We start from the raw sequence: 15921 nt of genomic DNA, 5'->3' as shown, positions 1-15921 counted from the left end.
TCGGTGTTATGTTTCATTCTTTATGTTTCACACTCCACTGGCGGGGCCCGGATCATGTTTCCCTGGTAACCTTTTCTTTCAAATAAATTTGCCGATATCGCAGAGTTGACGCTGACTAAACGCTGAAGTGCGCAGATAACAAAGTGATTGTTTTGTTTTCTTGAGGATGAGCCGGAAAAGTAGTGCATAGGTTACCGCTGAACAGATGGAGGCCTGGCAATCAATTGGAGATTGGGGCTTAGTCGCCCCCCTGCAGTTTGTGGACCTCAAAGCTCGGAATTGACAAATTCACACCCCGGACGATACGTGCACGTGGCAGAATGTCGTTTGTGGATGACGTCATTTGCGACGAAGTGGTGGGAAGCCAAACGTGAATTGAATGTTCAATTACGCTGGAAGTTGAGATCTTTGACCGTTTTCCATGGACGGGCTTCATTGAAAACTAATTCATAAATGCAGTAATTCATAAAAATCGAATAATATCAGCCCGCTTTCCTCTAATTGCCGTGCAGTATTTTTTTTTTTTTTTTTTTTTGTACAAAAATCCGACTGGATTCCCAGGATGTGCGAAGATGCCGCAAGGAGGAACGTTGATTATTTTGGTGGGTAATCGAGCCTGTCTCAGCAGAAATCCGACCAATAGAACAGTGCTGGATTAGCCGACTCCTGGGGGCCGATTTAGCCCAAATCCCTCCGACGACGGAACCGTCCGTCGGCTTCCTTTATAGCAGCGCAAAACTGATTTAGTGTCGTCCCATTAAAAAGAAACCCAAATACCAAGTCATCCAATTTAGTTTTCCAAGAGCCTTATCATCCAAATCAAGGGTGTCGAACTCGTTTTTGTCGCCGGGCACATTGTAGTCACAGTTTCCCTCAGAGGCCCGTTACGAATGTGAAACCATGGAAATCTTTCACCTCATCATATTTACAGATGAAATTTATGAGCTAGTTTTGTCATCACAAATCAAGGGTAATGCCATGTCTAAATGTTATCATTTATGGTATGACGATTTGAAATTTTAGTATTGATTTTTTTTTTTTTCATGAAAATTGATTCTCATACTTTTCCTTCACGGGCCACATACAATCATGCGGTGGGCCAGATTTGGCCCCCGGGCCTTGAGTTTGACACCTGGGACGTAAATGAACCGTATGTCGCCCTCACGGACAAAAGTACATCATATAAATATAAAACGGCTCAAATGAACTTGTACCTCATCGGTATTGAAGTATACATAAATGTGTTTTTTCGTTCGTCACGAGTTTTTGGCGTATGCTAGCACATATCCACGGCTATTGACGCATACCGAGTGGCATTCAGAGACAAAACGTAGATGAAGACCGTACTTCCGTGTATCATATGACGCCCTCTCACCAGAGGGTCTCACACACTAATCCAAGGTCTACATGTCTCTGTGGGGGGGGGGGGCTAAAACTTGAAAGACATTCAGCTGTGCTGCATGACAGTTGCTTGAATGTATGCCACCGTCATAATAATAAGAATGATGTAAACAAAAAGAACGCAAAGGTGTACGAGAAACGTACTGAAATCCTGCGAGTCTGCCTAGCTGTGACAATTCTCTGCCTCAGAATGCCAGCGCACCTCTGAAGACTTCACGTGTGTTTCGACGGACAGCCACAAAACCGGATCGGACACGGCTGCGGTCCATTTGCGGCCCGCTGACGGAGCGGCTGGAGACATTTACTGTTCGTCTCTCTCTCTCTCTCTCTCTCTCTCTCTCTCTCTCGTGCTCAAGTCCAGCAGCAGAAGGAACCAGTTAATGGGATCAGGCTTGATGTTAAGTGGAGGACAGTGGAGGTTTTAAACAATCCGCGCATTGTTCCACAAATGTTGGGCAGCATTAAAAGCTGCTATTTAAACCCCGATAAAATGAGCCTATAATTGGCATCTCTGTGTCTGTGTGTGTGATCTCACCGTGAGAGTTTTGGGGGCCCCTGCGTGAGGCGGTAATACAGTTGGACAGCTGTACATGTGTGCACCCTCGTATACATCCAAAGGCACCAAGTGTAATGCAACACCCGCTACTTGCAGACATTTGGGGTGCCACGAGTCGCCCTTCCAACCAAAACCTTTTTCACCGTTTACCTTTACATGGCTTTACCACACACACGCATATTCCACCCCTGCATGGAATATACTTGTGGAGTTGTTGCTGTAATACGTACGCCGCAACAGTGAACCCCGAATCGTGGCATGTTGATTGTTTGTAATTTTGACTTACTAAGAATGGAGAAAAATCAATAGCGCACTCTCTACGGCGGGATTAATAAAAGGCAGGGGTAACGTGAACAAATTCGCTGACAGCCTGACACGACACATGATGAAAGCCGACATTTTCCCTACAATTTCATCTTTTTGAAGCGCTGTGAGTGCTGCTTTTAAAGTTCAGCCCTTTCTGCATGCTGGGGATAATAAAAAAAAAATGAATTAAAAAAAAAGAGGGAGCTGCTCGAGAAATACACGAACATTGACACGCATTCCATTGCTTGCAAAGAAATATTCAACAAATATTCCAATTTTACGGCACACTTGTTTCGACACCAATTTGGCGGTTAATCCTTTGAATTTGCAGCCAAATAGGACAACGACGAGACATAACTACAAAAAAAAATAACCTTCTGAAATTATATTAAAGGCAGCTATGCAAAACAAATGATTAGCCTTGAAAGGACGTCAATGCTAGCTCAAAAGCTTTGAGGCTTTCTACTCAAAAGTGGAAAAAAAAAATAATCCATCCATGCATTTTCTTTGCTGCTTATCCTCACAAGGGTCACAGGGAACACTGGAGCCTATACCAGCTGTCAACGAGCAGGAGGCGGGTTACACCCTGAACTGGTCGCCAGCCAATCGCAGGGCACATAGAGACAAGCAGGCGTACTCGCCATCACACCTAGGGGCGATTTAGAGTGTCCGATTAATGTCGCATGTTTTTTTGGGATGTGGGAGGAAACCGGAGTGCCCGGAGAAAACCTACGCAGGCACAGGGAAAACATGCAAACTCCACAAAGGCGGGGCCGGGATCGAACCCGGGTACTCAGAGCTCTGAGGCCAACGCTTTACAAGCTGATCCACTGACCCCCCCCCCCCACTAGAAAATCTGAACTTTATTTTGTCTTAGTCACAAGCATGTTAAATGAAGGCAGGTGTGTGGGGACTCACTTCCATGCAACAAAGCATCACAGTTATGAGGGGGTGTGTACAATTATGCAACCACATTATTTCAATTACCGATCATTTCCACAATCAAACAGACTTTTAAAAATATATATGTTTCATTTGAGTTGTTCCACCATAAGTAAAAGGTTTTGAAATAATCTATCTTGGTTTCATTTTTTAATATCGCAACAACGTCACATTTGAACAGGCGCGTGTCAAGTTTTGATAGCCCTTTAAATGGCCAATCGCTCCATATTCGGCCCATTTTCCACCCTGCATTCTCAAATTTGGACCTCATATCCATATCGTTGCGCCGATGACATTTTTATTGACATCTCATGTCACTTGACTAATCTCTGAATAATCTTCCCCTGACAAGACAAGGTCAAATTAAATCTTCGATAAAAAATATCTTTCAGTCGCATCAAAAGGCCGAGAGAAATAAACGTACGGGAGTTTTCCCACAAACCATTTCGCATTACACCCTTTCACCTCGGGCTGCTGTTCAAGTCAGGTGTAAAAGGATGAATAAGCCGACTTCCCGCATTCCACCCTGCAGCGAAGCGATTTTTTTGATGGCTTGTAAAGTGCGGAGTGAAGCTGTGCCGTTTTCCTGACTGGTCACAAATTGCATCTTCAAGTTACGAATCAAACCGGGCGAGCAGCGCGCATCTTCAAGAGGATAGAATAGTTTGTATCTGATCACCCAAATAATAGCATACAGTGAAGAAAATAAGTATTTGAACACCCTGCTTTATTGCAAGTTCTCCCACTTTGAAATCATGGAGGGGTCTGAAATTTTCATCGTAGGTGCATGTCCACTGTGAGAGAGATCATCTCAAAAGAAAAATATAGAAATCACAACGTATCATTTTTTTCAACGATTTATTTGTGTGTGGCAGCTGCAAATAAGTATTTGAACACCTGTCCATCAGCTAAAATTCTGACCCTCAAAGACCTGTTAGTCCGCTTTTAAAAGTCCACCTCCGCTCCATAGATTATCCTGAATCAGACGCACCTATGTGAAGTCGTTTGCGGCATAAAGACACCTGTGCGCCCCATACAATCAGTCAGACTCAAACTTGTAACTTGGCCAAGACCAAAGAGCTGTTGCTAATACACTAAGACGTCATGGTTTGAAACATGGCACGGAAGGTTCCCCTGCTTAAACCAGCACATGCCAAGGACCATCTTAACTTTGCCAATGACCATTTGGATGATACAAAGGAGTCATTGGAGAAGGTTTTGTGGTCAAATGAGTCCAAAATGGAACGTTTTGGTCATCATTCCACTAACCGTGTTTGGAGGAAAATGAATGATGAGTTCCATCCCAAGAACACCATCCGTGCTGTGAAGCGTGGGAATGGTAGCATCATGCTTTGGGGGTGTTTTTCTGCACATGGGACAGGATGACTGCACTGTATTAAGGAGAGGATGATCGTGGCCATGAATTGTGAGATTTTGGGGAAGAACATTGAAGATGGGTTGTGGCAGAGTCTTTCCAACATGACAATGACCCGAAGAACACAGCCAGGAAAACCAAGGAGTGGTTCCGTAAGAAGCATATCAAGGTTCTGGCGTGGCCTAGTCAGTCTCCAGACCTAAACCCAATAGAAAATATTTGGAGGGAGTCGAAACTCTGTGTTTCTCAGCGACAGCCCAGCAACCTCTCTGATCTAGAGAAGATCTGTGTGGAGGAGCGGGCCAAAATCCCTCCTGCAGTGTGCGCAAACCTGGTGAACAACTACAGGAAACGTTCAACCTCTGTAATTGCAAACAAAGGCTACAGGACCAAATATTAACATTGGTTTTCTCAGGTGTTCAAATACTTATTTGCAGCTGTATCGCACAAATAAATCGTTAAGAAAAATCATACATTGTGATTATTATTTTCTTCACTTTATGTTGCGACGCATACATAGACGTGCGCTTTCTTGTGCGTTTCGGTTCACCCATGAGCGCACGTGTTCAACCTCGCTTGTGCGGCGCATTAATCTGCCTCCCTAGTCCGAGCGGTGAGATGCACCAATCCCATCTGCTTGGCACAAACTGAGAAAATGCTGCGCGTGTGCGTGCGTGCGATTAGTAATCCTGCATCCGTTCAGTGGAGCGTTCCTGCATCCTAATACTTTGGGCCTTTGGCAATGGGGGAAAAAAAAAATGAAAAAAATAATTCTCTCTGATTTTTGTGCCATCAGAAAACGACGCATGCTCTATTATGGAGGTTGGATATAAAGTCCAATAGTGGTGCAATCTGTAGAAGATATGACATTGAAAACATTTTTTTTGTTGTTTTTTGATATTGAGAAATCACATGTTCATTGACGAATCACATCAACATGTTTTCCCATCAACATTCAGTCTGAATGAGGGGAGTTTCCACGACAACAGTTCATGACAACGAAAGAGCCCCCGATGGCGCGTGGAACACCACCGACTTCCTGTCGGGCTTCCTGATCCGGCTCTGTCCATCGCCATGGCGACGCGACACTCTCCCCCCGCGGAGGGTCGCGCCCTCCAATTCCTCACTCGTTTGCCCCCGAAAACCCAAAATAGAGCGGACGGACGTTGTCCCCGATTCGACGCGCTCGGCCTTGATAAAAACGGATCGCCTTACAGAACCGTGATGGGTCACAGCCGCGCACAGCGCGGCGGAGTCCTGCGACGTCGGGTCGCGTTGGCGGGAGACGCATCGCTTCTGGGTAAAAACGATGCACCCCTCGCTGTTTTGCCACCGAAGGGCCACCACCCGGTCGAGGCCGCTCCACGGCTCGGAGCGGGGCCAAGGGGAGGGGACTGGAAATGGGCCAAGACCGCCGCTGACTGAGTTCTATCGGAACGTAAGCGTGTTTTTCACTTGGACGGCTTGAGCGTTAATCAACTTACACAGTTCCCAGATGACCCTCCCCGCGAACAGAAGCCATACAAAACACGCCATTTCCCTTTCACCGGTTTTGGGTTGCACTTAACTTTGAAAAATAAAACAATGAGGCCTTCTGTTTCCCCTCGCAAGAAACGCTGCGATTGTGTCAAAAACCCTCGTAGGAAGGAGTCAAACCGTGCGCGTGAAGCTCAACTTTCAAAGATTCTCGGAGGAAGACGTACGCCTCACTTTGACGGCATTTTAGCTTGGATTCACTCAGTAAATGCCAAATTATTCACCGACAGCGTTTGCAAAGTCAAATTTAAGCACAACCCAAGATGGCGGCCAACTTTGGGGAAAACAAATTGCAAAAGTTGGACAGCGTGAGTGCTGTTGGGCAACACTAACATGCTTTAAAACCAGGGGTGTCAAACTCAAGGCCCGCGGCCCAGATTTGGCCCGCCACATGATTTTGATGTGGCCCGCGAAGTCAAATCTGCAGTGTCAATTTCCATGATGTAAAAAATCTGGACCAAAACTTCAAATTGTCATACATCACATATGATAACATTGAGATTTTTGTGTCACCAAATGTGAATAGTTGAAAAAAAAACGTGCCCCTTGATTTGTGATTCCAAAACTAATTCGTAAATTGATTAGGTAAATATGATGAGATGATTCAATATTTTTGTTCCACAGTCATAACAGCTCTCTGAGGGAAACCGGAACAACAATGTGGCTCGCGAGAAAAATTGGTCTGACACCCGAGCTTTAAAATATCGAATTGGAAAACTGAATGGAAAAATAGTTTTGACAACCATTCTGAAAAAGACTAATTTTGAAAAATATGTATAAGAAGAATGCGGTGGATCAACTGATAAAGCGTTGGCCTGACAGTTCTGAGGACCCGGGTTCGATCCTGGCCCCGCCTGTGTGGAGTTTGCATGTTTTTCCCGTGCTTGCGTGGGTTTCCTCCCACGTCCCAAAATTATGCGACATTAATTGGACAGTCTAAATTGCCCCTCGGCGTGATTGCAAATGCAGCTGTTTGTCTCCATGTGCCCTGCGATTGGTTGGCGACCAGTTCAGGGTGTACCGCACCTCCTTCCCGTTGACAGTTGGGATAGGCTCTAGTACTCCCCGTGACCCTTGTGAGCATAAGCAGCAAAGAAAATGGATGGATGGGTGGAAATCTTTATTAAACAAGTATCATGAATGATGGTCTAAATTTTTGTTGTCAACTGCCCTGGTGTAGCGTTTAGGGTTAAATCCTGTAAAATGTTTGGTGTTTGTGGGGGAAGTAGATATTTTTGTGAAAAATTCATAATGTTACCATGTCAAAATTATATAGTGTGTATATTTTAGAGAAAAGTTTTTTTAAAAAAGTCACAATTTTTCAAGACAAAGTTTCCATATGATGATCTTAATGTCAAAGTTTGACAAAGGAGCAAAGTCATTATTTTGACTTGTGAATTTATTCTCATAATATTTTTTTTAATTTATTTTCTGAAAACAAAACATCTTAATTCTTCCAAAATTTTGGACCGTTTTCTATTGTTGTATTATATAGGATGATATCCCCCACTCCCCTCACCCCCTCCAAAAAAACCCACGCCTCTATTTGATCTTGAAAAAATATGAAATGTGAAAACATATCTCTTGTATAAGAAGAGCAATTTTTAAAACACTAATAAAACGAGTACAGCACATTGGGACATCTGCAAAATCCATCCATCCATTTTCTTTTGCCGCTTATCCTCACGAGGGTCGCGGGGAGCGCTGGAGCCTATCCCAGCTGTCAACGGGCAGGAGGCGGGGCACCCCCCCAACTGGTTGCCAGCCAATCACAGACATCTGTTAAATATTGCCGTAAAAATGTGCGTTTTACCATCTCGCAGTGCCGAACAAATTAAAAGCGGCCTCCTCTGATGCCTTATTTGACCCGCAGGAGGAGCATTGATTGTTTTTCCCTCTTAAATCACGCCTCGTTTACCCCCCCTCCCAGTAAAATGTCACTCCCGGCATCACTCCTGAGAAAACTTTTGGAGCGCGCCGCCTGAACCGTTTCCTGTCCGGGCTGTTCGCCATCAAAGAGACGAACGAGCAGCTGTCCTCATGCCACAGACTTGTTTTTTTTTTTTTTTAAATAAACTCACGGTACACTGCCAGGGTAAGAAGAGGCTGCCGCCAAGTGGGTTAAAGAAATGCTCCAATAAAATGAAATGTTGGGGACGACAAAATGAAGGGACAAAAAGGAGGGAAGGCAAAATAACCCCGCAGAAAGTAAAATCAATTATTCACGATAACATCTGCGGTTTGTCTCCGTGCCAAATCTTTGGCTACTATAAAAGTGTAACCCACTTCTGCCGCCAAAATCTTATCTCGCGTTCCATTCGGAGGACTGAAACGACGTTATAAGGAAATTATCAAAAATCGCTAAAAAAAAAAAAAAAAAAGACAGCTAAGAAGGCTTTGAGAAATCTTTCTAACAAGATTTATTTCCCCTCGCGGAAGGTTTTTAATTGAGTTGGTTTTGCAGAGCTCGACTCCGTCAGTGGAGGGATGTGTGTGTGTGTGGGGGGGGGGGATAAAAGTTAGTGCAGCCATAATCTCCTTTTTAGCGGGGAGCTAAAAGGTAGACGGAGAGCAAATTACAATCATATCTCAAAACGAGCCGTAGCCAAAAAAAAGTCGGCTTTTGATTTGCTGAGAACTTAGAAATCTTTGTGAAGTGAGAATCGATCTATTATTGATGCGTTTTACTTGATCTTCCTTGCGTTCGAGTTCGATCAAAAGATGACATCACCTGAAACAGATACCCCACCCCCCACCTTGTCTGGGAATTCGTCAATACTCGGATCAATCATCCGGGATTAACCGCCGGCGGCGGATCGTTTCGTCCGTGCGTGGATCGCATCGGGTGCGACGGGTGGAGCGGAAATAAAAGCACAAATTCCACGTGTGATTTCATCCATACGATAATTCATGATCCAGAGTGCGTCATCGCCGCTCTGTATATTATTTATGCTTTTACTTAGTCAGTGTGCCAGTTTTTTGTGACGGCAATTACGATTATACCAATAGGCGTCGTATGACTCCGCCGGATGCCTCGCACAGTCGGAGGCACGCAGGCCAGATGGTACCTCACAGGGACAACATATGATCACAGAGTTTATATTAACATGGCGACTTAGCGTGGCGGCATGTTCCCATAAACGTGATTAGATATTTGTTTACATCTCGTCTGGACACGACCAGGAGGTGCCAACCGCCGGCGCGGCGGCTGGCAGAGAGGCCCTCCCCCACTTTTGCGAGCTGTGAAATGATCAATAACACGCTGGCTGTTTTCGTGCGAGTCCATCGCGCCGATTGTCACGCTCTGACGAGGACATCAATACCGCGATGCTGTAATTCACTGTCAAAGGGTGAAACCGCCAAACTCCGGAAACGCGAGAACTACAATAAACTGGACGACGCTGTAATGGGTTGATTTGTAATCCAAGGATGTCGGTTCGGAATAAGAGCGATTTGGTCATCTGAGCCAAACGCGCTCAGTTTCTCCCGCATACGGAATTCCTCGCAGCAGGTGTGAGGGAACGTGTGGTTCCGAAGCATATGGCGGCGCGAGAGAGCTACGCTAGTCAATCGGCAGGCGTAATCAGGAGGGATCGTTCGAGCATGAAAGGTTTTATGTTAAGTTTCTTTTGAAGCAATAAGGTCACTAAACAAAAACATTTTCCGCTGCTTAGCAAAGTTCTATTCAAACGCTCTACTCGAGTAAAACTGATTTATGGGGGGTAGTGGCTCAAATAGGGCCAAGTGATACGTGTCGTGGGAAAGTCCTGTGACAATCTACGACCACTACACATTTTAAAGGTCAAGTGTCATGAAATGGATGATTTTTTTAGTATGTTATATATCAAAAAACGGCAGCCAGTATGGACCCATCCATTTTAGCACCACAAAACATGATTTTGACGTATATGGCTTTTTGTAACTGCCGCCATGAAAATCCTCTCGAGGGATTTGTTTTCGACAAGAAGCAGGAAGTGATGTTGGAGGCAGTAGCGCGCTCAAGCGGACTTGTCTGTTTCAATTTGTTTTACCTGCGGGAAGATCGCCCGTTGTTCCTTTGTGTTCGCCTAAATGCCGGCTTGTTGCATTGTTGGATATTGCTCGAATGTTCGGGAGGATGGATTTACCCTTCATCAGTTTCCAAGAGACCTGGTTCGTGGTGAAAAATGGATTGCACGGGTGCAAAGGACTAGAGATCCAACCTTTGCTACAATATCTTCTCAGCGTCTCTAACGTAACAAAAGATCCACGTACATATGACAGGGGTGCTAAATGTGTTGACGTGCGCGTCGGACGGCTTCCGTGTCGGGCTCGACGGCAAAGGCTGCCGCATCAAGCCTCGCGGACGCCGGCTTCGCCCGGGCTGGCTCATACGTACTGTCTGTTGTTAGTTAGAAGTGATCCGGATATCATCTAAATATGGCTCGAAACGATACGGTAATACTGCTCCGGTTACTTCACTCGATTGTGAGATGTTCTCTTCTTTGAAAACAAAAGTCTGAAGGGGCGTGTCCCATAGGAGGGGCCACGGCGTGTTTTCAATGGCGAATGTCCGGGGTGACATCACGGACAGAAGATACAGCCAATGTGGATGTTGAATGACACTTCCGCAACTTTGCGCACGGATGTCGCGCTCTCCGCTCATATTTATTTTTTCATATGGACATTGAAGTTATATGTATTTTTCATTTCAATATCCATTTTAGATTGTTTATAGGGATGACGCTTGACCTTTAAGAATCACTGGCTTATCCTGTTCAGGAGCAGCTGGCTTTTTTTTTTGGGGGGGGGGGGGGGGAAGACCTGTCAACCACAGGTCAGTCAAATCCAGTCATTCACTATTTTGCCAATTCACAGAAACCCTAAAAAACATATTCAGTGTCACATCTCAGTGGCCAATGTGGTGAAGCCATGATTATGGGCAAAACTCCATCAATATGTCGCCCGACATCAATGAACTCCGAGTCCTCCCAAATGCTCTTTTGGATGACCGGACAACAACAAAACTCCCCGAAGGCGAGGCAAAACCGGGTAACAGATTAGGTCGCAACAAGCGCATCCGTCGGATCGCGCAGATTTGACTGCGTGCGCGTTTGTTGCGCGAGTCCAACCGGAAACTGTGTCTAGTGCCGAGTTGGCATACTGTGAGACAGATGGTTGGACAACGGCGCAGTCGGGGAAGGACGCTTCCAACTACTCCTTATCAAATTTTAACATTCAAGACGTACTCGTCTACACACCTTTTGAATCCCAAACTGACTAATTCCACAGGTGAATACTGATAGATGCCATCCATGTAAAAGAAAACTGAATCTATACCCATTCATCCATTTTCCAGGTTTGTGGGGAGACGTAACCTCTCCCCAAACTCATTTGGGGTGAAAGGTCTCCACGCGCTTGAATCCTTCGGGATAAATAAAGTTATGCCAATGGATCGTTAACCAGCGGTCGTCCGCGGCACAGCCTAGCGTCCCGTTTCCAAATGAGTGGCAAATTAAAGGAAAAAATAATTAGCGTAAAAGATGGCCAGTGCAGATGCGTCCAACTGGAAGGTAGCGCAAACGAGATGGTGGCATGCAAATGATGTGATTCATATTGCAGCCACCAGTTCAATGCTAAATATGAACAGTAGACATGTGTCTGCGAACACAAGCTTAAACAACGCACAGCAAGGTTTTGTATAAATGTGCAATGTTGTCATGTAGGAGATGCACGCCCCCACCCCCCAAAAAAAGTTTCATGCATTTGTACACACATGCATCATAATAGAAATATTGACGCGCGTGGCCAGAATAAATTCGCGGTTTTCTCACCGGTGAGGCTGAGGAGCAGAAGCCGGGAGAAGACTTCACGGACCTTGACCGCCTCCATGGTCCCCCGCGAGAAAAAAAAAAAAAAAGACACGCAAAAGAAGCACAACGTCGCTTCGAGTGGAGCGGGGCGAAACGCGTGTAGCGCGCGTAAAAAAAAAAATAATAATAATAAAATTTTAAAAAATGATGCGCTAGCGGGTCATCGCGCTCGACAGTCGACGTTCAGATTCGGCGGGCGGTTCGGCTCGGGTCCGGTGTGAGTCGCGCGCGCTGTCTGTCTGTCTGTCTGTCTGGCCGGATGAATGTGGACGCGCGATCGCGAATCCCGCACAGGCTTGAAGTGAGCGCCACCCACCGCCTTAATGGAAATGAATGAGGGGCGTCTTGGCGATCGGACTACGGGGATTTCTGTCTGTGTGTGTGCGTGCGTGCGTGCGTGCGTGCGTGGACTTGACATCCAATCCGTGTCTTTTCTCCCCTGTTGCATGCATTACATGACATGACACGAACTGCACGTGAAGCTATTGACAGTAAAATGACATTTGTGGCGTGAAAATGATGCGCGTCGGCAATATCATGCAGCTTTGGCAAAGAAATATTTCTCGCGTGTTTACTGTTGTGTTTATCCAACTGCACTGCAGCGTGCTAAACAGTGGCGGTCCTCGCTCGAACACCCCCCCCCCTCCCCCCAGATTCTCCATAGAAACGCCTTTGATTTTACATGCCAGTAGAAAATGACTTAAGTAGCCGCATATCATTGCACACGCCAGAAACCGCCACAGACTAAATTTAGCTCCAATCCAAGCATCTGATTTTGGATCCGACTAAAACAACAAAGACAATTATGGAGCACTTAATAGCAACATGGTTGCCGTACCCACCGATGACTATGAAGTCCTTACTAAGTGCTCAAGAAAGACATTTATTCAAGTCTTTTTTTTTTTTTTTTTTGGTGGGCTTTTCATCAGCGGGTGCGTCCGAGGAACTCGGGATTCAGCAGAATCACCGAGACCCCCGCTGATCGCAGCACGCCTTGATGAATAATTAGTGTTAAAAAAAGAAAGGCCCGGGGTCCGCCGAACCGGAGCAGCCCCGCGCAGCGGAACCAGACCCCGGCGACGACAAAACTCTCCCACGGCGGAAATAAAGTGCGTCTTAATGTAAAAAGAGATTAGGCAGAGGTCGGAGAACAACAGCGGCCCGAAGGACCCGGCTGAACAGCGCCCAGTGTGTGTTCTGGGAACAAGAATTGAGTTGGGAGTGGGGTTCACATGCAACAGGCTTCAATGGTTCAAAAACACAGCGGAGGGGCAAGCTTTTAAGTGTTTGTGTGCGAGGATGCGAGTCTCACAAGAACACTCGCTACTCCCTGTGCATTCATTAGCATAAATTAAGTCCCGTAATCCTCCTTTAATTCTGCCAGGAGAGTCTTTTTTTTTTTTGTCCCACTTGTAGGCCCGACGTATACGATCCAACGTTTGCTACAATAGCCTCTCGGCAGCTCTCCGCGTGCACTTGCGAGATGGCGACATGTTGGAGGTCTCTGCCATTTAACATTTGCCAGGCGACTTCGAAAACTCGATCTCTGTGCGCGTTTCAGGCAGTTTCACGAGCACGTCCGTCTGTGATCTGACATTTACCTTCCGAGATCATTAAAGGTTTCGCCGTAGAGCTCCGAGTCACGTGACTCATCTCTCACACTTTTATTACATCTCCGTGGGGGGGGGGGGGTATATTGGAGTCGCAGTGGTTGGCCTGTGAGCGTGAAATACATAAACGCATACTTTCACCATGTGTAAAATTCAGGAAAATGTCACACATTGTTTTCTTTGCCCCTTATCCCCACGAGGGTCACGGGTAACAGGTACACCCTGAACTGGTTGCCAGCCAATCACAGGGCACATAGAAACAGACAACAGTTTAACTCACAATCACACCTAGGGGCAATTTAGAGCATCCAATTAATGTTGCATGTTTTTTGGGATGTGGGAGGAAACCGGAGTGCCTGGAGAAAACCCACGCAGGCACGGGGAGAACATGCAAACTCCATACAGGCGAGGCCGGAATCGAACCCAGGTCCTCAGAACTGTGAGGCTAACGCTTTACCAGTTGAGACACCGTGCCGCCTGTCACAAATTAAAATGCAAAAAAACAAAAAAATCAAAGAATGGAAAGAGATAGTTTTTATAGAGATGGAAAGTTTAAGGTAATACAGTAATCCCTCTCTACTTTGTGGATCACCTATTCAGTGCATTGCGGATTCCCCCCCCCCCCCCAATAAAAACATACTTATGCACCATCCCCAGCGCGATGATATGGACCTATGATGCAAAAGAAACAAAAAACAAAAAACACCATTTACCCCTACTTCGCGGTTTTTCACTTTTTGCAGGTGGGTCCGTTACCAATTTACCGTGAAAAACGAGGGATTACTGTACAGTATTAATGTGTGGAAAAACTACAATGCGATGATGGCTCATGCTCAGTTGAACTTCATAAATCCTAAATTGTAATATAATAAGTGTTTCTCAAGGCAGATATCAAGTGTGATTCATAATGCCAGGAAGCGTAGTAAAAAAAAAAAAAAAAAAAAAAAAAATCATCATTATTGTAGTACTCGGCAGCGCATGAGCTGCCTTGGAAACGGTTTGGACTCTGATTAAAGTCACGTCTCTCGAGATTAAACAACGCCATTGCCGTGTTGACATTATTCAGCACAGTGACGCAATAAATGCGTTGCTCCAATGACTGAAACAAAAGCATCCCATCATGCACTTTTTCACGATCACACGGGAGCACGCCTGACGACGGACCGGGAAATGATCAAGATGCTTCAATGTAATCTGACGTAATCTAGTGAAGACCAGCGCTGGTGCGTCAGTTTCAATCGGTGTCTGAAATGCAGTGTAAATATGGCCAGTGGGATGTTTTGTGGAAATTAATGTGGCTTGATCTCACTGAGCGTCCACGTCATAGCATGCAATTTGTTTTACAGTGAAGAAAATAAGTATTTGAACACCCTGCTATATTGCGAGTTCTCCCACTTGGAAATCATGGAGGGGTCTGAAACTTTCATCGTCGGTGCACGAGTACTGTGAGAGAGATGATCTAAAAAGAAAAATTCAGAAATCACAATGTATGATTTTTTTAACGATTTATTTGTGTGAAACAGCTACAAATATGTATTTGCATGTGGACATGCACCTACGATGAAAATTTCAGACCCCTCCATGATTTCGAAGTGGGAGAACTTCCAATACAGCAGGTTGTTCAAATATTTATTTTCTTCACTGTACAGTACTGTACGTAGGATTTGCCGCGTAAACAACAAATGAGAGAAATGAAGCAATTTGGTCCGAGGGTGAATTCTACTGGGCCGGCGCAGGTCGAGAGAATCTTCACAAAACGTGCTTTGTGAAAGCGCGCCGGCGCTCGGTCAATAAACCTTGCTGAGGCTTTAATGGGGTTCTTTTAACAAGGTAATGCGGCAGCGTGAATTTGTGCTGAACTAACTGATCCGACGCTAGGCGGGCATTACCGCCGTCTGAGAAGACGGAGGAGGAGAAAATGTCTGAAATTGGCCCTCCGGATAACCTCTTTTTGGGGGGCGGGGGGGATGAAAGGGAGATTTAAAGTAATGCATTTGTAACTCTTAGGTCAGTAAATATTCCCGTGGCAGCCAGGAAGTAACCAAAAGTGGGGTGTTATTGCCCTGAGCTGGAGAAAGGGAGGGGAAAAAAAAAATGGCGTGGTCTGAGGTCATTTGCGAATGAGGTTGTATTTACCGTGTACATCTCGTGCATGTGACGTCACCATTTTCACGGCGCCATATTGCAGAGCTGCTCGGCATTGAACCGGAGGAGAATAGTTACAATACCCGAGACCTGTTGTGCTGTTGGTTGTCACGACAGACCAGACAGACATTCAAAAGAGATCATTCTTTGGAATACCAGCTGAAAAGAGCAGAAAATATCGATGGATTTCGGCAATTA

The 15921-nt window shown here is 45.6% G+C and overlaps 1 protein-coding gene across 3 annotated transcripts in view; it reads right to left on the bottom strand.

Annotated features, from left to right (window-relative positions):
* The window catches only part of ptprz1b (protein tyrosine phosphatase receptor type Z1b), a 49767-nt gene that overhangs the window by 30405 nt on the left and 3441 nt on the right, over positions 1-15921 (bottom strand). The window contains exon 1 of one of the 3 annotated variants that reach the window (XM_061806532.1): positions 11930-12002. The exons of the other annotated variants lie outside the window; for them this stretch is intronic. Within the exon in view, the coding sequence (XP_061662516.1) occupies positions 11930-11987 (58 nt within the window). The 5' untranslated portion in view covers positions 11988-12002. Of the gene's footprint in view, positions 1-11929; positions 12003-15921 lie in introns of those variants that run through there. 3 annotated transcript variants of the gene reach the window in all.

Source organism: Syngnathoides biaculeatus, chromosome 20, assembly GCF_019802595.1.
Source record: "Syngnathoides biaculeatus isolate LvHL_M chromosome 20, ASM1980259v1, whole genome shotgun sequence".
NCBI lineage: Eukaryota > Metazoa > Chordata > Actinopteri > Syngnathiformes > Syngnathidae > Syngnathoides > Syngnathoides biaculeatus.
The sequence above is the reverse complement of the archived record's forward strand: the minus strand, read 5'-3'. Positions and strand labels throughout refer to the sequence as shown.